At 41.1% G+C, this 22,674-nt stretch overlaps 1 protein-coding gene across 1 annotated transcript in view; it reads right to left on the reverse strand.

The window, feature by feature from the left end:
* Window positions 1-694: 694 nt before the first annotated feature.
* The window catches only part of C11H1orf21 (chromosome 11 C1orf21 homolog), a 123,886-nt gene continuing 101,906 nt past the window's right edge, over window positions 695-22,674 (reverse strand). Inside the window, exons 4-6 of the mRNA XM_048357940.1 lie at window positions 22,279-22,355; window positions 17,515-17,575; window positions 695-2,370 (exon numbers count right to left, since the gene is read on the reverse strand). Of these exons, the coding sequence (XP_048213897.1) occupies window positions 2,332-2,370; window positions 17,515-17,575; window positions 22,279-22,355 (177 nt within the window). The 3' untranslated portion in view covers window positions 695-2,331. The remainder of the gene's footprint in view (window positions 2,371-17,514; window positions 17,576-22,278; window positions 22,356-22,674) is intronic.

The raw sequence follows: 22,674 nt of genomic DNA on the forward strand, positions 1-22,674 counted from the left end.
ATCCAGTGTTGACATGGGAGACAGAACTCCAGATAAAAAGGTGCTGGTTCTTGGGAACAAATTTATGATTTTATTAGACACTCAAAATTCAGGTTCCCAAGAACCACTTGGCTCCAGGTACATGTGTAACATATCATGGAATTAAACATGATGGGTGGAAAACAATGTGGCACATTTGGTCTTTGGGTAGAGGATGGCGGATTTCTGGAAAGACACTGAGACACCAAGCAGAGAAATCAAATGGAAGGTGTTCAACATTGGCTTCATTCTTAACTTGATAAGAACATGAGATCCTTTAAAAATGTCATCCATACAACAGTGAACAAAGTCCCTGGTAGACAAGTTTGAGGTGGGGTTTTGCAGTTGGCTTACAGTTAAGGAAAACTATTTTTATCCCTTTGGCTAAAATCCATACAAGGGGAGGGAACGCAAAACCCTAGACAACTTGACTTTCCCCGTTTTTTCTGCTTGAAGCAGGATAAAAAGCCTTAGATTTTGGCTGTGTCTCTATTTATGTAACAACCACAGCTGCTCCCCAAAATAGCTGCTGCTGGCTGTAAGAATGAAGGGATTTTTGTTGCTAACATTTGAGTCCATTTTCTGTGACACTTGACTGAGTTTTCTTTCCTCGACTTTTGCAGCTCTAGGTATGAAAACAGACAAGGAATCTCACCATTAGCACTAATGGTTTTGGAAGTCTAAGATCTTCTTGGCCAAGAACAAATTTAGTCTCTTATTTTATTTTGTGGCAGGTGGTCTTTTGACCACCCAGAACATCTTAGCTACCCACCTCCTCAGCTGTCTACCTTCAGAATGAAGGAGGACAGTGTGGTGGAGACCCATGCCCTTGAAGTTCACAGTGCTCCTGAGAGAGACACACAGTGCTCCTTCTGCATTTTTGTGGGCCAAGCCCATCCCCTGGCCACTGGTTTAGCATATCACAGGGCACCCTCCCTGGGAAAGTAATAAAGAGAACCCTCATCAAAGCTATCAAACACTTTAAAAAAATACAAAAGTTATTTTCTCCTTTTGATTGCTTTTACTTGTGACAATATTGGTTAAAAATATTACTTCTGTCTTTAAGAAGAGATTACTCTCTTCAATATAGTATGGAAAAATAAACTCTACTGAACACACAGTCCACATTCCCCACTGCTTCCAGGGACTTTGGGCTTTCACGTCTCCATACATCACCAGTGTAAACGTCCTGAATTTTCGGGTAGGCAAACCCTTCACACTGAGCTGCCCAGGGCTGAAAGTGAAGAAGGAAGTGAGTGGCAATGCTCATGCAGCCTTTTGAATGGAGACTTACAAAACAGGATGCTTAAACTCCCATTAGCTAACAAATTGAAAAGTAACAAGGTGGAGTGTGTGTGTGTGTGTGTGTGTGTGTGTGTGTGTGTGTGTGTGCGCGCGTGCGCGCGCACCCTCCCAAAGAGCCATAGGGTGTCCCCTCATCTCGAAGACCCTTCTACACCTGGCTTGATGGTTAATGAAAGGGTGGGAGCCATGTAGTTCACTGATCAGTGCCACTGAGGAGGGCTCAGCTTCTACACTCAGACCAGCTTAAAACACTGAGCTGGATGAATGGGAGAAGACAAAGGTACATAAAAACAGTAAAATGTTTATTTCTTAGAAAAAGAGGGAGGAGGAAGAAGAGGGATTCAAAATGCTTACGATCATACTTCCATCTATCTGAGCAAAGCCAACGTTGTGAGTTTAAACCTTAAGATGCCTACTAACTGGAACAACCTGCTGCTTATGCCTACATCACTTCCGGAGTCAGGTGACAACATGTTATATTGTTTACAGCATCTCTACTTCTCAGTAGAGAAACAAGGCTGGCCACAGCTCCTATCCCAGGCTCAGGTCACCTCTGGACCCATCAGAAAAGACAGGGAAGAAAGAGAGGGAAGGAGATGCTTGACTTAGAAGCAGAACCAGTTTAGAATAGAAGTTGGGTATCTTGAGTTCACCACTACCTCATCTTATAGAAAATAGGTTGGAGAGCATCTGTATGTTTAAGGTGAAATTGCAGAGTTTTGCTGCATACCTGGACACAAGAGAAGTGAAGAGTTGCAACAAGTTTTAACTAGCAGCAACAAAGAAAGTTCCATGACAGGTGTCTTTTTTGTTTTGTTTTGTTTTTAGCAATATTCCTTTGCAAGTTCATTAAGAAACACTGTAATTTAATGGGGCATACAATATGGGACGATCTTCTTTCGCTATAGTGCTGTTCGTTGAAGAGAACCGACCTTTGCAAAGATTTCAACTGGGGTGTAACTTATTTACACAGTAGTCGTAGCTCCTGTCTCAGCGGGAGAGTTGGTGCTATGTGATATCCTCTTCTTCCGAACAGTAATCTCGACCCTTGAAGAAAAAGAGAAAGAGAAGAATATGTGAGGGAGAACTTCAAATGAGGGCTTGAAATGCTTACAGGTGATCAATTTTCTTTCAGCCTATGTTTCTTTCAGCCTACGTCTCTCTGTAACAGAATCCAGGCTTTATCAGAGGCTACTGAGCACAAAGTTCATGTATCATAAATAATACTGGCAGATTCACATATCATAAATAATACTGGCAGATTTTTAAGCCCCGTAGGGGTGTGTGTGTGTGTGTGTGTGTGTGTGTGTGTGTGTGTGTGTGTGTGTGTAGCTCAAGGAAGAAAATATCTACTAATACGGCTGTTCTTATTTTAATTATTGTTACTGGAAGTCCTGGGTTTGTTCAGGGTCCTGCCAGGAAGTCAGGGACCTCTTTTCTTGCAGAGGTAAGGTGCATGAGGACAGTGGTCAGAATTGTAACCTGACAGCGATTAGAGGACATTTCACCTGCCTCAGCCTGTACCCTAGACAAAAAGAACTTACTCTTGTTCACAGATACATTTCTGTGTCTAAAACTCAAGTCCTCCCCACCCCCTTTCCTTCTCCTCCTCCTGCTTCTTCCTTTCATTTCTCCTCCTCCTCCTCTTTGTTTTTGGAGTAGTGGGATTGGAATCCGGGTAGAGATTTGTAGGCAAGTGTTCACTATACCCACTTGAGCAACATCCTACTCCTTTTGCTTAAATTTTTTTTTTTTTTCAGATGGGATCTCTCACATTTACCTAGGCTGCACTTAGACCTCTATCCTTCTGTGTCTACCTCCTAAATAGCTGGGATTCGAGGCATGTGCTCCACAGCAGGCTCCAAATATTTTAAAATTATCTTTAAAATGATCTTTTCCCCCTTATTTGGTACTGAGGATTGAACTCAGGACTTCATGCTTCTTTCCTTTCTTATGCTTCCATGAGGCCTCAAGTCTAAATAAAGGCTCAACTAACCAGTGTGGCATTGAGAGGGCACCTCTGCCATGAAGAAGAACTTGAAAGCAATGACGGACAGACAGACATGAGACCGAGTGTACTCACTAATGACACAGTATGAGTGGGAGTTGCAGGGTTATGTAGCCAAAGAAGGTTTCAGACCCTCTAAGGTTATACACCCCCGACCCCCACCCCTTGCAGAAGCATAGAGCTTTAATTTCCTTTTTTTTTTTTTTTTTTTTGCCAGTCCTGGGCCTTGGACTCAGGGCTTGAGCACTGTCCCTGGCTTCTTTTTGCTCAAGGCTAGCTCTCTACCACTTGGGCCACAGCGCCACTTCTGGCCGTTTTCCATATAAGTGGTGCTGGGGAATGGAACCCAGGGCTTCATGTATATGAGGCAAGCACTCTTGCCATTAGGCCACATTCCCAGCCCTATAGCTTTAATTTCCCTAGCATTTGTTCCTTTAAATTAGTATAATTGCTACAAGGAGGGAAATGTGTTTAATTGTTTTTCAGGCATCATTTCATTTATTATGCACGTGAGCTGCAAACATTGGGGAGAGGGTTGGAGGAGCTGGAGGAGTGCAGCCATGTTGCCCTTGTCTAAACTCCACCCAAGCTTTTTCCTTCTAACTGCAAGGACTTGTTAACAAAATTGCAATTCAAATCAGTCTCACTTGTGTTATCATCACCTGTCAGCAGCAGCTCTGAGGACCAAATATTTTGGCAACAAAGCCTCTGAAATCACAACACACTGGAGCTATGAAGCTAGGAGAGGGGCATGGGGGTGGGGGTGGGGGCACCAGCGCAGCCCTTAGTGACCCTGGGAAGGGACAAGCATGGGAGAGGCTCTGTGTCAACATCACACTGGACCCCATTTAGACCCTCGTCCAATTGGGCAGGATGAGGAGTTAGCTTCAGTAAGATGACTTCATGTCTCATTTAAATTGTTAAAGAACTGCTAAAAAGAGAACCTTAAAACCTTCAGCTGTCAGAAGGCAGGAAGGAGGAAGGGAGCAGGCTTGGGAGATACACAGCAACTCTCTCAGCTGAAGGCTGCCCTTCCCCTTCACTGTCTCCCCCTGCCCCCCCAAGGGAACCCAAAATGGAAGCCTTTGTGAAGACACTTTATTCCTCACAATCCTACCCTTGTACGAAAGACACACTCTAAGATCCCCAGAAGGCCCCAGTAAGCAGCAAGAATGGAAACTCCCAAGGTCGCCAACAAGGCAGGATTGTTTGAAAGAACTACATGGGCATGTGTCACAGTCTCCAAACACACCCAGGAGCTCTTGCCTACCATGGAGTTTCGATTATTCTACTCTCTGCCCATGAACATGCATGCCCTCTCCAGTGATCTGTGTTACTGTTTTCCTGGAAATTCAAATAATTATTTCTACTCAGAACATATGCTTCTAAGGTCCAGGGGTAAAGATCGTTGAAGATTCTTGTTTGCGTGTTAAAGAACTATAGATTTCTTTCTTTCTTTTTTAAATGTCAGGCTTGGGGCTTGAACTCAGGGCCAGGGTGCTGTCCCTTAGCTTTTTTACTTGAGGCTGGCACTTTACCACAGTTCCACTGTTGGGTTTGTGGTGGTTAATTGAAGATGACAGTCTCTCAGTCTTTTCTTCTCTGGGATGGCTTTGAATCTCAATCCTCAGATTTCAGCCTCCTGACTAGCTGAGATTACAGCTATTAGCCACTAGGTCCCAGATTGGGTATTTTCTCTTTTCTGCCCAGCTCACAACTTTGTCTCCAATCTGGTCCTCCCCATATCACCAACCAGAAGAACCTCAGGTCTAGGTCTCTGTAGGAAGCAGGATGTTCCTGAACAAGGATAACCAGGCCCTAGAGTATAGCATCTGCAAACTGCTAGCCAGATCCAGAACAAATTGGAGGAGGTGGCAGCCGTGGAAGAAGGGAAGGACTGGAGGATGCAAGCTGAGGCCTTCTACCCCTTTCCTGGCTGGAAATGTCAGAGCCTCTCCAGTCACAGCCGGCTTTTCAGTCTCCTCGGCATGCATTTACAGTCAGTCCACTGAACATTTGGTAACAAGAGTTTTTAAATGTGTTAGAAATGCTGACGGAAAGCAAAAATAATTAGCTGCACTATTAAAGTCTCCTCCCCCACCTTACTTCATTAGAAAAATCAATCGAGGCATTAATGGCTGCCTCCATCTCTAATGAGCTTTATTCTAATTAGACTCATGCATTATTATTACTTCCTCCAGAGAAAGTCTTGTCGGTGTAAACAGTGGGGTGTGGCAGCCTCTGACTGTTTCTCAGGCCATACACAGGAATGATCACTGTAACAGTCACAGTCCATTGAGCTTTTCATTTCCATGTGAAAATAAGTATTCACTAAACAGCTTCAACCCCCAAAAGTGTTTATTACACCCACGTCCCCACTCTACCCACTGTAAGGAGGATACTTTAGAAGCATTAAGGCACAGACTTCTCAAAGACATGAATGCCCCCTTCCTCACAAGAGGAAGGAACATGATGAAGGCTGTATTGAAATGCACCCCAGAGCAGGGACTGGCAGCCTTCCTCCGCAAATGGTCAGAGGGTAAGTACGTTAGGCTTTGAGATCCAGATGGTCTCCATTGTAACACATCTCTGTACTTGTACGCATGGAAGTAGCATAGATGAATGTGAACAAATGAAGTAAAACTACATGTGGAAGCTGAGATTTGAATTTCATATACTTTGTGTGTGTGTGTGTGTGTGTGTGTGTGTGTGTGTGTGTGTGTGCTGGTACTAGAGCTTGAACTCAGGTTCTGTGTGCTATCTCTGAGCTAGCTGCTTTGTTGACACTCTAACACTTGAGCCACACCTCTACTTCTGATGAACTTTCTTGCTCAGGCTGGCTGGCTGTGATGGTCAGGTCTCAGCTTCCTGAGGAGCTAAGATTATAAGTATGAGCCACCAGTGCCCAGTGAATTTCATATAATTTTTAACATGCTGCAAAATCTTTAGTTCCCCCTACCCCAGCTCTGTAAGTATGTAAAAACTATTCTTATTCAGGAGGGTGGTGGGGGGAGTGGTAGCTCCAACTCTTGCAAGGAATTATTGAAGGCAGAGAACAGTGAGTGGGCTGACTAGCTAGGAGGGAGAGAGGCTCTGTGGGTAATGAGGAGTGGGGTATCCTGAGACTCCACTGTAACGCAACTCTGTACTTGTAAGCATGGAAGTAGCGTAGATGAACATGAACAAATGAAGTAAAACTACTTGGGGAAGCTGAGATTTGAATTTCATATACTGTGTGTGTGTGTGTGTGTGTGTGTGTGCACGCGAGTGTGTAGTACTTCCACTTGGCTTCTTTCTTCTTCCACAGCATGGCTAAAGTAGTCAGCCTGTGTGAACCCCAGAAGAGAAAGACAAACAGGATTCATCAGACTTCACTGTGGATCCTGAGGGAGCGGGGAGGTTGGCAATGGAGGGGGGCCTGGAGGACACATGAGAGGCTGAGCAGGCAGAAATGACTGCATATGAGTTTAAGGGTCAACACATGGGGGTCAGAGAGCCCAGGTGCATCTGTGGTCAGAATTTCCAGAGCCCTTAGAGATAGGAGCAGGTTCAAATGAACTCTGCTACAAGAGGAGAGTTTCAGGTGACTTAGAGTGTGGCCCACTGCCCTCACGTGACTATTTCTGGAAGGTTCTCTTCTACCCTGCTGCACAGGCCAAGCGAGGTGCAATGAAACGAATGAGCAAGGCCAGTGACAGCTATATAATGTGCTTTTTGTCCACTTGACTGTCTTCAATATATTCATGTTTTCATAGACTTCTTTTGGCCTTGAGAAATGTCCATTAGTTATGGAGCTAGGTAACTTGAGCGGATGAGGAGGCTTGGGAGAGATGAGGGGAGAATGATGGAAAGAGTGCTATTGATCAACATGTAGTGTACTTATGAACTGGCATGGTGAATGAAAACATCTCTGTACAAAAAATAATAAAATCCCCAAATGCTTGAAAATGTACATTAGAGTAATGAATATGGAATAAAACAAACACTATATTGCTTGTATCTGTGTGTGAGTAAATATATTATAGATATGAATACTTGCCATTTGTAAATATATCACATAAAACCAACTACAGTAATGTGTCTTTACATCCTTGCCTAAGTGTTGTGTGTCTATCAGGGACTGATTGATAAGTGGTGTTATTAATAAATATTTATTGAATGCAAACCTATAAGCAATATGTCATGGTATTTTTGTCTTTTAAATTTATCTGGTATCATACCTTTTTGCATATTTCTCCATTCATTTAGTAAATAATTTGAAATCTTTCACTGTGCTAAATATGTACGTCTAGTTCTTTACTACCCTCTTCCCCCAACCTGGTGCTGGTAGTATGGGGCTTGAACTTGAGTGCTGTCCCTTAGTTTTTTCACTTAAGGTTGGTGTTCTATCACTTGATTCACAGCTTGATTTCTAGCTTTTTGGTGGCTAATTCAGATAAGAGTCTCATAGACTTTCCTTTGTGGGCTAGCTCTATGGTTCATTTTATTTTTGAAACTGCTGCATTTAGTGCATTGTAAGAATAGAGAGGATTTTTATTTCTTTATTTCTCTTCTGGTGGACACTTACGTTGCCAGTGTCTTTTTTGCTGTGGAACACAGAAAGCTGTACAGGTGTAAGAGAGTTTCAGGGATATATACACAAAAGTTTAAGAGGGTTTCTACTAGTTTGTATTAATAATACCCCTTTATATATTTTGGCAACAAATCCTTTTGATGTTTTCAGGGTTGCAAATATACCGCAAACTACTTCTGGTTCTGCTTCTGGGAATCTACTAACTTATTAGGGATGTGGACACTGAGTCAGGATGCTCATCTGGCTCCTGGAGTTTGCTTACAATTAGCTAAGAACTCAGAAGGGAGTCAGGTCTCCAGCAATCACTTTGAAAGTATAGGCTTGCAATATTTTGGTTCTCCTGCTTTAAGAGTATTGAAGTGAGGGCAGTCCACAAGTATCAGATGCAAGAATCTTTCTCTAGGAATGGAGTGGGTTAGGTCTCCATACAATAAAATTTCAAAGAGGGGAATAAAGTAGCTCAGAAATAACACAAGATCTCTAAATAAAAAATTTGAAGACACATGTAGAACTATTGACAATAGTCAAGCTATGGAATCAGCCCAGACAGCTGATGAATAGATCAATAGATGAATAGATCAAGAAAATATTCTAGAGAATACTGTTATTCAGCCATAAAGAAGAATAAAATTGTATCATTTTCAGGAAACTGGATGGAACTAGAGATCATCATGTTGATTAAGCCAAGCTCGAAAGCTAAATATAGTGTGTTTTTACTCATATGTGGAATCTAGACCTAAAATGATGATGTTAGAAACAGTAATGATAATAATGATGATGATGATGATGATGATGATGATGATGATGATGATGCTACAGCTTATAAAAGGCTGACTAAGGGAGATCACAGGGGAAGTAAGAGTGTTCTGGGGGAGTGAAGAGGATCAAGTATATGACACACACACACACATTCAAGTAAAGACAGCATAATGAAACTCATTAAACATTGTTTAAAAAGGAGGAAGAGCAGAGAAGGGGACTACAAGAATATAATACAGGGTGTAAACTTTTTCACACACATATGAATTTTTGTAACGAAATCCTCCTGTACCATTGCTGAATGGTACTATAAATACATATAGAAAGAAATGTGCCAAACATAACATGCTTCATCATCCTTTCTCCATGGATGGGCATGGCAGGTTTCATTCTTTGCTACAGTTGAGGATGAAAAAGTCGAGAGTAAATGGATAAAATACTCTCTACAGGTCTTTTTGACCCCAAAAGTCATGGTTCTAGATTAGAATCTTCATAAAGCCAAGAATTATACTTCCCACTTCCTCATTTTGCATCCCCTCTGAATCTAATTCATTTCTGTTTTCAGAGAACATGTTTAAGCTATTAGAGGAATCAAAGAAGACAGTATCACCACTTCTGTGTTTTATGTTGGGAGCTGCTATTCCTTACATTTCCCCAATTGCTACTAATGTTACATGCATTTTTGTTGTTGATGCTGTTGCAGGTATTTTTGAGGCATGTACTAATGAATATATTTTTTCTGAAAGGCTCGAACATCAAGTGTGAAAAGAAAAACACTACAGGAATTAAAAAAGAATGAAGCTTCCATGATATGTGATGGGTCAACCTGCAATCCCAACTACTTGAGAGGTGGATAGGGGGAAGATTGTAATTCAAGGCTAGCCTGGGCAAAAAGTTCCGGGCTTTGAACTGTGATCCTAAGACCTTAGCCACTGACACCTGTCTAGGCAAAACCTTTTGGGAACCCCCTTCTCAACCAATAGCTGGGTGCAGTGACATACACTTGTCTGACAACATAGGAGGCGGATACTAGGAGGATTGTGGTCTGAGGTAAACCCAGGTAACAATGTTCATGAGACCCTATCTCAACATAAAAACCTAGGTGTGTTCTTGTGTACTTGTCTTCCAAGCTATTATGCGAAGTGTAAACAGGAGTCAAGGTCCACACTTCCCTGGGAAAAATCAATGCAAACAAAAGGAGCTAGGTTAGTGGCTCAGGTGATTGATAAATACAGTGCTTGCTGAATGCACACAAAGCCAGATTCAAATCCCAATACTACAAAAAAAGAATCTTCCAATCAGGAAAATTATGGTAGAGGTACAGTTGTACTCACTGACTGATTCTGTAATCACAGCTGAAAAGCCAGCACAGGCTATTTAGTGGCTCTATAATGTTCACAAGACTCCAGAACATGTTCACCCCACTGAGCAAAGAGGCAGATCAATGAGTTGGAAGTATCCCAAAACCCCCATACAAGGAGGTATTCCTACCACAGAAAGGCAATTGCTTAGGCAGGTTCTACATTTTTGAGCTTCAGTCTTAGTTCCTCCAATCCTTCTGAACGAATGACCTAGTTGTATGACCACAGGCAACTTCAACCCAAATAAAAGTTATACATTACAGAACACCTACAACAGAGAAGAAACTGTGCTAGCGAGTCTACGTGTCTTTTCTGTAGTTTCTGTGACAAGTTGGTTGTCGTACCCCAACTTTTGGTCAGGAAACTGAGGATCAGAGTTGCAATAATTAGCTTGGGCCACACAGCTATGACTAAAGTCAGTGTTTCAATTTGGTACAGGTTTGAGGCTCAGGCTCTTCCTCTTGCCTCTTTCCTTGAACCTGTATGGATCCACTGTCCTGGCAGTGTCCCTTGCTGTCACAGCACCTGCTACCCTGAGCTGTACCACAAGGCCTTCCCCCATCACAGCTGCATTCCCTGCATTCTTCTTCATTGGTGAAGCCTGACTTGCACTGTTCACTCATTAATGTGTATCCTTATGCCTTGTATTAAGTTCTGGGGAAACAAAGACAAGTGAGACCCAATTATTATTATTATTATTATTATTATTGCCATTCCTGGGGCTTGGACTCAGGGCCTGATCACTGTCCCTGGCTTCTTTTTGCTCAAGGTTAGCACTCTGCCACTTGAGCCACAGCACCACATCTGGCTGTTTCCTATATATGTGGTGCTGGGGAATTGAACTTAGGGCTTCCTGTATACGAGGCAAGCACTCTTGCCACTAGGCCATATTCCCAGCCCGAGACCCAATTCTTAATCTTAGTGAGAGGTTTAATGCTTCCAGCTTTCTTGGATATTCTGTAAACAATACAGGAGGAGCTGCCAAGATTGGCACTACCAGGGTGTTCGGTACAGGGCTGCAGCAATGCTCACAGGTGTCAAAGAGAAAAAGGCCTCTGTGAGGAAGGGGGTAGGGGGAAGCCAAAGAAGAGTGAGGGGAAGGCATAACAGACGGGGAAGAAGTCAAGAAACCAAGCCCAGCAACATCCCACAGTGGCTCTGAGTGCTGCTACCTTGGGTTCCCTCCTTGTCCAGTGGTAAATGAAGCCCTGCCTGGAGTACTTCACACTGCTTCTGAGTTCACAGCATGTCTTCCATGCCACCCTCATGGAAACACATGGCTTTTCTTTGCATTCATGAAAATTTCAGAACCTGAAATCTTCTTTTGCTGATCACCAAAGAACCCAGAGGTTACAACGTAAAGAATTCTCCAGAAACTGAGTCTCTTAGGGAAAACAAAATGAGCAGAGGCTCAGGAAGCAGTGTTTCTTTAGGCTTGGGGTCTGATTCATCTCCTGACTGTATCACAGGTTCTTCTTAGGTAGGGGACACTAGGATTTGTACAGCCCAGTGCGTTCACTTTGCCAGTTGCTCCTATACCAAGGCACTTGTCACAATGATTACAAAGTCCTCTGCACAGAGCTATGCAGTGGGGATAAAAACAAAACAAGACTGAGTCAGATTCTTGCCCTTTGTAATTATAGCTTTAATTTGTCTATACACGTGGGAGAAGGCAAGGCAAGGACATGAAGAAAGAGACGTCACGAAGGATATGGTTGTTTGCGAAAGCAAGATCAGAGTATGTTGATCATGGAGCAAGAAACTGTTTTATGAAATGATAATAAAAGATGATCCCATTTCTAAAATAAAAATGCTGTGACCACCTCATACTCACAGAACGCTATGTAAGGTTGGAGACAAGAGATTTAGGTTTTCTTATCAATCATAGGTTTGGAGGAGGTCTTTAAATACACTGCCAGAATGTTACATTAGCTCATGTGTCAAAAATCACATTGAGGGGCTGGGATATAGCCTAGTGGCAAGAGTGCCTGCCTCGGATACACGAGGCCCTAGGTTCGATTCCCCAGCACCACATATACAGAAAACGGCCAGAAGCGGCGCTGTGGCTCAAGTGGCAGAGTGCTAGCCTTGAGCAAAAAGAAGCCAGGGACAGTGCTCAGGCCCTGAGTCCAAGGCCCAGGACTGGCCAAAAAAAAAAAAAAAAAAAAAATCACATTGAGTTCTCTAGTTGTATTAAGATCCAAAGATCTCTTCAAGAGAGGTTCGTACAGGGCCTGACATTACAGGTCATCATGACACCAAGTCACTTTCTTCACCAGATGAAAATCAAACACCTGATCCCTGGCTCATTGACTCAGGTCATGGGTCAGATTGACTTGATGTGCCATCAAGAGATGGAGCCCTTGAAATAAACTTATTCATAGAGATCTACCTGGATCTTCCTTCTCAACTAGATTAGTCCTAAGAAGGACAAGGGGATCCAGACTACTTTAGGAACTGAAATATTTTCCAAGTGTAAGTAAACAATGGTTTCATAGATGGACAGATAAACCACAATTGCCTCTTTTAAAGTCACCTGATTTTAAATTCATGTATCACTCTCTTATTATTTCCTCCAAATGTCATATTGGATAATCCCAACGGACAGAGCTGGAGTCTAAAAATCAGACAGGAGCAGGGGAGAATCAGCAGGCAGGCTGACAGCCTTAGAACTATGGTAAGCTCTTTATAAGAAGGAGGAAAAGAAGCAAGAAAGGGAAGAGAATAGGGTTACATTTACTTCCCTAACCCTCTTCAAAGTCAGAGATGCAGTGACAAGGGTGCTACCTCTTCGTGTGTGTGTGTGTGTGTGTGTGTGTGTGTGTGTGTGTGTGTGTGTGTGTGTGTGTGTGTCTGCAGTTGGTCTCAGTGAGAAGAACATCAATGAAATACAACAAAGAGACCTACAGATTCTTTTCTGGGGCCCCTGAACAGATTACACTGAGGTTTACAATCCTGAAAATACAGTTAAAAAGTTTGGGGTATATGATACGATGTGTATGTTATTTGGAGAGTCTTCATAACTTTTTAGAAGAGTTAAAGAAGATATCTAAATCCTAAATCCTGACAAAGTCTAAGAAGTCTTGCATGAGAAAAATTAACCAGATACAAATGGCCTTTGTGCCAAGTCAGTCTTTATTAAAAACATTTAAGGTCTTCAAGCGATCTGAAGACTTCTTGGTTATCAGTAAAATTTTTGTATATGCATAAAGTAAAATGTAGGTAGTAGAGTTGTACTAGCTCAAGCACTAGCCTTGAGTGGAAAAGCCAAGAAAGAGAGTGATGCCCTGAGTTTAAGCCCTAGTATTGGCCCACACAAGAAAAGCACAATATAAATGTTTGATTTTGCTTCTAGAAAATACTTTTATTTACCTTTTCTGCTTCTCACAAGAAAATAGAAATATAAAGTAAAAAGCTTCCCTTAAAATCCAAGGTTACTTATATTTAGGACTTATATCCAGAACCTCCTCTATGGACAAATTTTTAGTGTAGATATTTGATTTTCCTTTAGATATAGTGAAAGGCTAGAGATAAAAATCTATTTTGCTCTATAGCAAACTGTCATTTTCTTAAAGCAAATGCCAACACTTCAACAAAGTTCTAGGAGTCTGTGTCTTGTCAGGTACAGTAACATCTACAGATCCCATTGGAACAATGGGTAAATTTCAGAGTGAAAAATAAGAAGCTAAAAAGTAATGAATTGTACCCTTACTCAATGCAATTTTACACAGCCATTAGACCGAATAATATTATGTCATTTGTAGGGAAATGAATGGGCCTAGAGAAAATCATGTTAAGTGAGGTAAGCCAAGCTCACAGAGACAAAGAGCTCATGTTTTCTCTCATATGGGGAAGGCAGATTAAAATATACTGGGACATGATAAATTATACAGGACTCTAGTCATTCATACACATTCAGAGGCTATTCTTAGGAGAGGAACATAAAGGTACAATGCCTATATGCATTTCATTGTATAAAAGAGTATTTATTGAAATAAACTCTAAGAAATGGAAGCAAGAGGGTTTTTTTTTCCTTTGCTGCTGTTTTTGTTTTCTTTTCTTTTTGTTTTGATTATTCATGTATCTGCCTTTGGGATGGTGAGGGGCACAGAAATGGTGGGACTAAGGTGAACAAATGCAGCAGTGATACTCACTAGAACCTATGTTGAAAGTACAACTTGTGGAAGAGATGGGTTGGGAGGGAAAAACTGAGAGAAAATGAGGGAAAAGGTGCTCTGTTCAAGAAGAAATGAACTCATTACCTGTCTTAGGTAATTGTAACCCCTTGGTATATCACCGTTATAAAACAATAAAATTTTTAAAAATAATGAGTTGGTTCTCTTGGTTCATAGTAACTTTTTACTCTCTAAAAGGCAAAGCAAAAGTAAGCCAACAATTACTAATCTCTTTTGAACTTTGCTATTTGCTGACCCACATCTGTGTCTTAGTTGTCTCCAGATATAGCAGATATAGCAGGGAGCCAGGCCTCCACTGAGCCACACAGTGGAACTGTACCATGTGACCTGGAAGTGTCAAGCTGCCTGGTTAATGGACCTGGATTTCCGCACCTGACTTAAGAAGCAGGACCTTGTGCTCAATATAGGTGAGACGCATGGATGTGAGCAGTGATGAAGGACAGACTCCTCCCTCTGTAAAAGAATCCCATTTCAAAGAAACTCACCTTAAAAATGGAACTTGTCAAGACAAGAGAATTAGTTCCCATTGATTTTGTATCCAATATTTCTTAGCTATTTCTATTTCTTGAGAAACTAGTGGTACACAGTAGGGGCTGAATCATTTTTAAGTATCCTTTTTGTCGGGGGGAGGAGGGAGGTCATTATTAACTTCTTAGGAAATCATTTGTCTGATGAGCTATGTGGGTGCAATGCAGCCCTTCACAACTAAAAAACAGTGTAGTTCAAGATGAATTCAAAGTCAGTTCCATTGTAAAGGTTACAGCACTGAACAGCCCTAGTTTCAGAATAATAATGGTGAACTTCCATCTATTCCGAGAAACATAGTGTAGAAATTTTTGTTTGATCTCGAGAGAAGAGATTTGGAAGGCAAATTTCAAGACCTTAACCTAACAAATGCAATAGATACAATGGTCTGCTCAGGGAAGATCAGGAATATATCTCTGCATTTCCAATCAATCTGATTTCATTTTGTTGTGTTTTTTTTTTTTAAACAACTTAAGGAAGAATGGAATTCCTGAACATTGTCAGAAGAGATGAAATCTTAAAACAGAAGACTTCTCAGCATGACTCAAACTCTCAGAGTAAAGCTCTAGGTGAGTTCAATCATTTTTCTTTTTAAAAGAAAAACAAAGTCTAAGAAATTCTAAAAATATCTCTGAGCTGTATGGTTGTCCTTCTGCTAGCCTTGGACAAAGAAATATTGAGCCATAGGAAAACCTTGGAAAACAATTTGGAAGAATTTAGGTTTCAAATTCTATTAGATACACAATGGCAAAGATTATGTTAAGCCAGGCATATATATCAGGAAAGAGTGTTTTAATTTCTGGAAGCTTAATACTCAAATAATAAGTCAAAGGACATATTCAAAATAATCAGAAAGATAAAATTCAGGGAGGGGAGAGAAACAGAAAAATCACAGCTCAGAGAGGATAGAAATTCTCCACAGAAATGAACTAGGTGTATGTCAAATGAAATAGCAGCTTTTCTATAAATATAAATAAATTTAAAAATAGAGTGATTGCCTACCACAGTCACACGTTTGATCCCCAGCATACACAAACACACATGTGTATACACATATATGTAGTCACTAGTGAGACGACGATTTTTGTTGGCCTCCAATTGCCTCTTTGTCTAGGGAAGTTTCCAGCCAACATAGGATGACATTACTAACTTTGTTTTTGTCACGCTAAACACATCATACTCTGAATTCACGAAGCAAAAGGAACAAGGGTAATCAGATTTCAGGTGGTAGTAATGAAATTCAGTTTTAAAGGAAAAGAGGTTGACTTTTCATTACACAGCCATGTTGGAGTGAAATCAAAACATTTCCAATGCCTTGTCAGAGTTTTGTTTCTTTTTTATTGTTTGTACATGTTGTTTAAAAGGATAACATTCAGGTTTCATTTTTTCCTTTAACTACCAAAGAGATCTTTTTATTACCAAAAGGGGAAAAACCCAAACAAACAGCAAGAGGAAAGATCTTTATCATTACAGTTGGAACAAAATATTTCTCTTTATGCTTCTCTTTACTAAAACAAAGTGTTATCAGCAAGCTGAACAGCTTTTGAACCAATATGTGATACTTGGTAATTGCTCCTAGATGAAGTTTTCAATCTAAAAAGACATGCATAAGCCAAAATTTCAATGAAAATTTAAAATAGTAAGATTACACTTTTAAATATACATAGCCAAGGACTGCTACAGAGTAAACTACCATTTGAATTCATGATCTCCTACATCTTTCATACTGGTGCAATATGTTCATCTTTTAACAGAGATAGAGGATTATGCAATACTCTTTTAGGGGTTCTCTTCAAAGTGGGGCTACTGCAATGATGAAATTAAGACCCCTTTATTATCTTCAACTAAGTGACTCTCTCTCTATCTCTCAGAAATTGTATAAACATTATATATACATTGTAAATCTGCTCATGATAATATGGTAAGAGGTATTCTGGTATTTGGAATTTAGAATTTAACTCATCTCTACAATAAAGTTCATAAAAGGAAATACTCAGATTTGTAACACTGCCATTTAATTATAAGTCATTTCTCTGTAGTGATGAATTTAAATTCTATGAGGATGTCAGCCTTATTGACTGCTGTCTTCCATACACCACTCAGTTCACTAGCATATGGCATTCTGAGATGAAAACCAGTGACGCATTTCCAAATGTGTGGCATAAATGTGTGCTTAAATTACTCAAGCATTTTCAGCCTGTTTTCTTGTCTATAAAATGGAGATGACGCCCATCCATATTACCCATGACAACCGAACAGGTGTGGGCTGGAGAGAAGCACGCCATCATCCTGCAGGAGGTACTAACTGCAGCAGGTATGTCAGCGAAGAACTCAGCTCTGTGTTAAGTATACAGTAGGTGCTTCATAGAATTTTGTGGGTAGTATGGCATCCACTAGACTCCTAGGAGTCTGAGTTTACAGTGCTTCAGGTGCTAGAAGACCCACAGTGACAAAGTCTCCCTGTCTAGGTAAAGGCTGTTTCTTGGTCTGTGACTTTGATACACTTTAATAAGAAGGGGGAAATCCCAGCCCAGGGGCACTGTTGCACATCCAACATTATCCTATATTCTCTTTTCTGGAGGTATGAGGGTTTGAACTTAGAGTTCGGTAGACAAGCACTCTATCACTTGAATAATACCCAGCACCCTTATTTGCTTTAACTCTCTACCTTTACAAAAAGTTATACCACATAGAATACTGTTATCCTATTTTGTAAATCAATTAGCATATTTCTCTTGACCTATATGGTCCATGAATTTGACTTCCTACCTTTTCAATTTTTTCATCCAGCATCCTGAAGAATTCTTGTTGGCTCTCAGAGATGTGCATGCTGGAAAACAAAGGGTTAAGTCTTTATTTCAATTGAAATCCAGCCCTTCCAATGAAAAATAATGTATCCTTAAACAGGAAGTTACTTATTGTAGACTTTTTCACTGAAATACTTTAATGTTACATTAGGAACAAATGCCATTGCTATCATCCCACAAACGTATTTCCAAACCATCTATCAGTGCCTATGAGTGAAGGAATACTATTCCCTTTAAATGTATGGATATTATTTATAGTAGTAACATTATTGGGATGTATGAGCCAAACATTTTCTTCAAAAATTCATTTATAAGAAGGAATAAAACAAAAGCAAATGGCACAAAGCATGTTTCAAATCTATAGAGGACCATAAAAAAATTATATCCTTAAACCGGATGCCAGTGGCTCATGCCTGTAATCCTAGACACTCAGGAGGCTAGGACCTGAGGATTTGGGGTTGGAAGTCAGCTCAGGCAGGAAAGTCTGTGAGACTCTTATCTCCAATTAACTATCAGAAAACAAAGTGGTGCTGTGGGTCAAAGTGCTAGAGTGCTAGCCTTGAGTGAATAAAGCTCAGGATCAGCACCCAGGCCCTGAGTTCAAGCCCCACAGCTGACAACAAAAAACAATAAATCACCGTACCCCAGTTATATTGAAGCACATATATTACAGATATTACAGATGTTGACAGATCAATACACACAGCTGTCTCTATGCACACATGTGGTCTGGAGATCAATGGTCACAGAACACAATGAAGACCTGACATCATTCTATGGCCTCCTGCATGGGCAACAGCAAACACATCTTGCTGCACTGGAATGCCAGGAAGCATGTATGCATAGCACTTACCCTGTGTTTTTGCTTGTTCTATATCATCTAATAGCCTTAGATGGTTGATGTGGTCAGTAGGGACTAAAGGTAAGAAAGCAAGGTGAGAAGGGAAGAGTCATGGATGGGTAGGGAAGGGTGGTGGTGGTGGTGTCTATGGGTCTCAGTAGTAACTTGGTCTTAATAGTAGTTTTTCTACTAAGCAAATAGTTGTGGCTATCGTAAGGAGGTTAAAGATGCTGAAGGACAGACAAGCATACTTATCATTTCTTTCAGCTAATGTTAATACCTATTGGTTGTGGTATCTGGGGGTGGGGTGGAGGGTTAAGTTGTTGAATGGCTTCCTCTTTTCAAACTAGATGTATTGGGCCACTGTGGTGGTACATGCCTACTAGCTACTCAGAAGGTGGAGGGAGATATGATGCTGGCTGAGGCAAAGTTAACATGGAAAACAAACCAAAAGCAAAGGGACTTGGACAGTGTAGTTCACATGGTAGAATGCTTGCATAGCAAGTGTAAGACCTTCAATTCAATTCCCAACGCCTAATTGTGGAGATGTACCTCTTCAGCATTTATGGGACACAGAAGCAGGCACAAGTGACACAAACCTGTGCTTTGATAATGGGGCTTCCAGTTTCTCCCTGTGTGTAAAGCCAAGACAAGATCTGCAAGCACATGACATCAACTCTGGCAGCAAAGGCAAACAATGCAAATACCTGACACCATTAATTGTTTCACAGTTTACAAAGCACTTTCACACATATTTGTAATTTCACCATCCATTAGATCACTGAAAAAAAAAAAGGGAAAATGTTCTGTTTGGCAAAGTTCCTCTCTATGTAGGCTTGAAAGGGAGAACATAATTTTGGAGGATTAGAATATAGGGAGAAGTGAGCACTAATGACTCGTACCTATAATCCAAGCTGTTCAAAAGGCTGAGATCTGAGGATCACAGACCAAAGCTAGCTTGGGCAAAGAAGTCTGTGAAACTCTCATCTCCAATTAACTAAAAAGCTACATGTGGACCTGTGGCTCAAGTGGTAGAGTGTCAAGTTATGGGACAGAACCTAGGCCCTGAGTTCAAGTTCCAGGATTGGCATGCGTGTGCGCACACACACACACACACACACACACACACACACACACACAATCTTTGGGGGAAAAGTCATTTATTATGTACTGACTTTCCCCTGATTCCACATGATTTTATCCGCTTAAGAAAGTACTTGCCTAAGTACTTTTTTTTTCTTTGGTGGTTTGAACTCAGAGTTTCCGCCTTGATAGGCAGGCTCTGTAAAGTCATGCTTCTAGTTCTGCTTTGCATTTATTTTGAAGGTAGATCTCACTTTATCCCCGAGTCAGCCTGGACTGCAGTCGTCATTGTCGTCGTCGTCGTTGTCGTCGTCGTCGTCCTCCTCCTCCTCCTCCTTCTTTTTCTTCTTCTTCTCCTTCTCCTCCTCTTCCATCTTCTTCTTCTTTGCCAGTCCTGGGGTTTGGACTCAGGGCCTAAGCACCGTCCCTGGCTTCTTTTTGCTCAAGGCTAGCACTCTACTACTTGAGCCACAGTTCCACTTCTGGCTTTTTTTTTTTTTTTTTTTTGGCCAGTCCTGGGGCTTGGACTCAGGGCCCGAGCACTGTCCCTGGCTTCTTTTTCCTCAAGGCTAGCACTCTGCCACTTGAGCCACAGCACCACTTCTGGCCATTTTCTGTATATGTGGTGCTGGGGAATCGAACCCAGGGCCTCATGTATATGAGGCAGGCACTCTTGCCACTAGGCCATATCCCCAGCCCGCTTCTGGCTTTTTTTATATATGTGGTGCTGAGGAATCGAACCCAGGGCTTCATGTATACAAGGCAAGCATTATTTTCACTAGGCCATATTCTCAGCCCAGGCTACGGTCCTTCTACTTGTGCTTCTTGGTGTCACTGGGATGACAGACATATCACACTGTACCCAGCCATTGGCTGCGTTTGGAGCCAGGAGGACAGGTGCCCCTCCTCTCATAGCTACTGGCTGAGGTGAAGTCCCAAGCTGCCCAAGCCAGCCTTCAACTATGGTTCTTCAATTTCCACCTCCCAAGTAGGTAGGATTACAGGTTTGGGTCACAGTATCTGGCTATACCTAAACATTTTTTTAACTGAAAACCTTTCTAAGTACAATATTTAGTTGAGACACTAAAACATCCTTAGCTGGTTGTGCTATTTTGGGAGGTTAGGAAATGTTATAAGGTGGGATCAAGATAGAGGAAGTTGGTCCCAGAGAGTGAGCCTTTGAAAGTTGCACCAAGTCCTTCTAGTCTCTCTGCTTCCTGTTCACCATGAGGTGGGCAATTCCTCCTACTCCTCCAGATGCTCCTGACACCATGAGGTATTGTGCAAGGTATTGTGCACATGGGGCCAGGCTGAGCACTCTGAAACTTGGCAAGATCAGTCCTTCCTCTTTTAATATGTTTTGTTTTGTCACTGTAATGCATATGGGCACTGAGGGGACTGGTGACATTCCTGAGGGTGCAGACCACAAGTCATTTGTTTTGGACCAAACTCTTTAACAGAGAAGGTTTCTGGACAGCTATAGGCCCCAGATAGGAAAGGCACTAAGAGATAGGAATATATCTCAATATATGTATACATAATATTCCTAGGAAGTGTGCAAAGGCCTAATAAAAATGTCATATTTAGGAGTTGGTGCTCATGTGGACACTTTCTGCTATTTTCTGAGCGCATATTGCCTTGTTCATAATGGGAAAACAAGAGCTATTTGTTAATGAAGTATAGTGCTATTCAAATTCTTACAATTCAGAAGCTTGTTTGCTAACACAGGTGAGGTATAGGGCCTTTGCCTCCTCATCTAGAAAATCCATAGCTGGTCTCTGAGTCCCACCTGCTATAACACTCTATAGTTGTCACTAACTTCCATGGAGGTAATTGTGGCAACATGAAAACAGACATGTTGGTTTAGCAGTCATACATACTCTCCTACTTGAACCACTTATCCATTTCAGCTTTTTTTGCTGGTTAATTGGAGATAGAATTTTTCAGACTTTTATGCCCAGACTGGCCTCAAACTCAGACTCCCTAGATCATAGCCTTCTAAGAAGTCAGAAGTAGAGTTGTGAATCACTGTATATAATACAAGCATATTTTCGAGGGACCTTTACCTTCAGTAGCTCATGCACAATGCTGCTATGGATATATCAAAACATGTCAGCTGTGCAAGCTTTACAGGAGTTTCCCATGGATATAAAACTGGGAGTGGAGTTGACACAGGGTAAAGTGCACCTAGATTCAATTTTACTAGATAATGCAAATTGATTTCCAAAGAAATTGTACTAGTATATATATTCCCACCAGCAGGCATTAAAGATACTATTCCTCATCCTGGTAAATTTGATATCAAATTTATCCAGTATGGTGTTTTTCTTAAAATATCTGGCATTTGTAGTTCTTCAATCAAATAGGTGCTCACATGGTTAGTTTTTTTGATGGGCTTTCTGTATTTTGTCTACTCATTTGTAGAATTATGTTTTACACTCTTAAAAGTCAATGAGCATAGTAATTTACATGGTCTTATTCTAGTTTGTGGCCTTTTACAATTTTACAGTAATTTTAATCCATAGAAGTTCTTAGTTTTATTGCACCCATGTTAATTGAGCTGAGCACCTTTTATGTCTTACTAGAAATTTCCTCTCAATCTCATGTCATGATAAAGGCATTTGTTTTTATCTTCCTGAAAATGTTGGCTTCAATATGCATTGTGGATATTCTGACTCTCCTGTCACATTATCTCAATTACTAAAGCTTTACAATACATCTTGGTTACCTTGTAGGCCACATAGAACTCACTCTGAAAACATTTTTAGTTTTAAAAATAAGAAAACAAGAGCTAGGACTTACTTTGCTCTGGGTTGATGAACTAATCCCGGAATTTCTTTATTAGTTTTAAGTCTTGCATTAGAGGTGGCACTTTTTTCCTGAAATTCACAAGCACACAGATAAGACAAGGTCAGGATTGTCAATGAAACCACATTAGGACTTTTCTTCACAGAATGGTCATGGCATGTGTTGGGCTAACTCAGCGGGCTACCTCACAAGGACAAAGGTCCTTGAAAAGATGCTATACATTTCAGGTGGAACCTGCCAGACATTTGAACAGTGAACACAGCTGGAAAAGGAAGAATTTGCTTTATTTAGAAAACAACCAGCAGCTAATATGCAGTTCTTCAAAGATCAAAGAGCAGAGGAATCGTGTGAGAGGAAGGGGAGTGGCTGTGCCAACCCAGTGGTTGTTGG

The sequence above is a fragment of the Perognathus longimembris genome, chromosome 11 (genome assembly GCF_023159225.1).
Source record: "Perognathus longimembris pacificus isolate PPM17 chromosome 11, ASM2315922v1, whole genome shotgun sequence".
Lineage (NCBI taxonomy): Eukaryota > Metazoa > Chordata > Mammalia > Rodentia > Heteromyidae > Perognathus > Perognathus longimembris.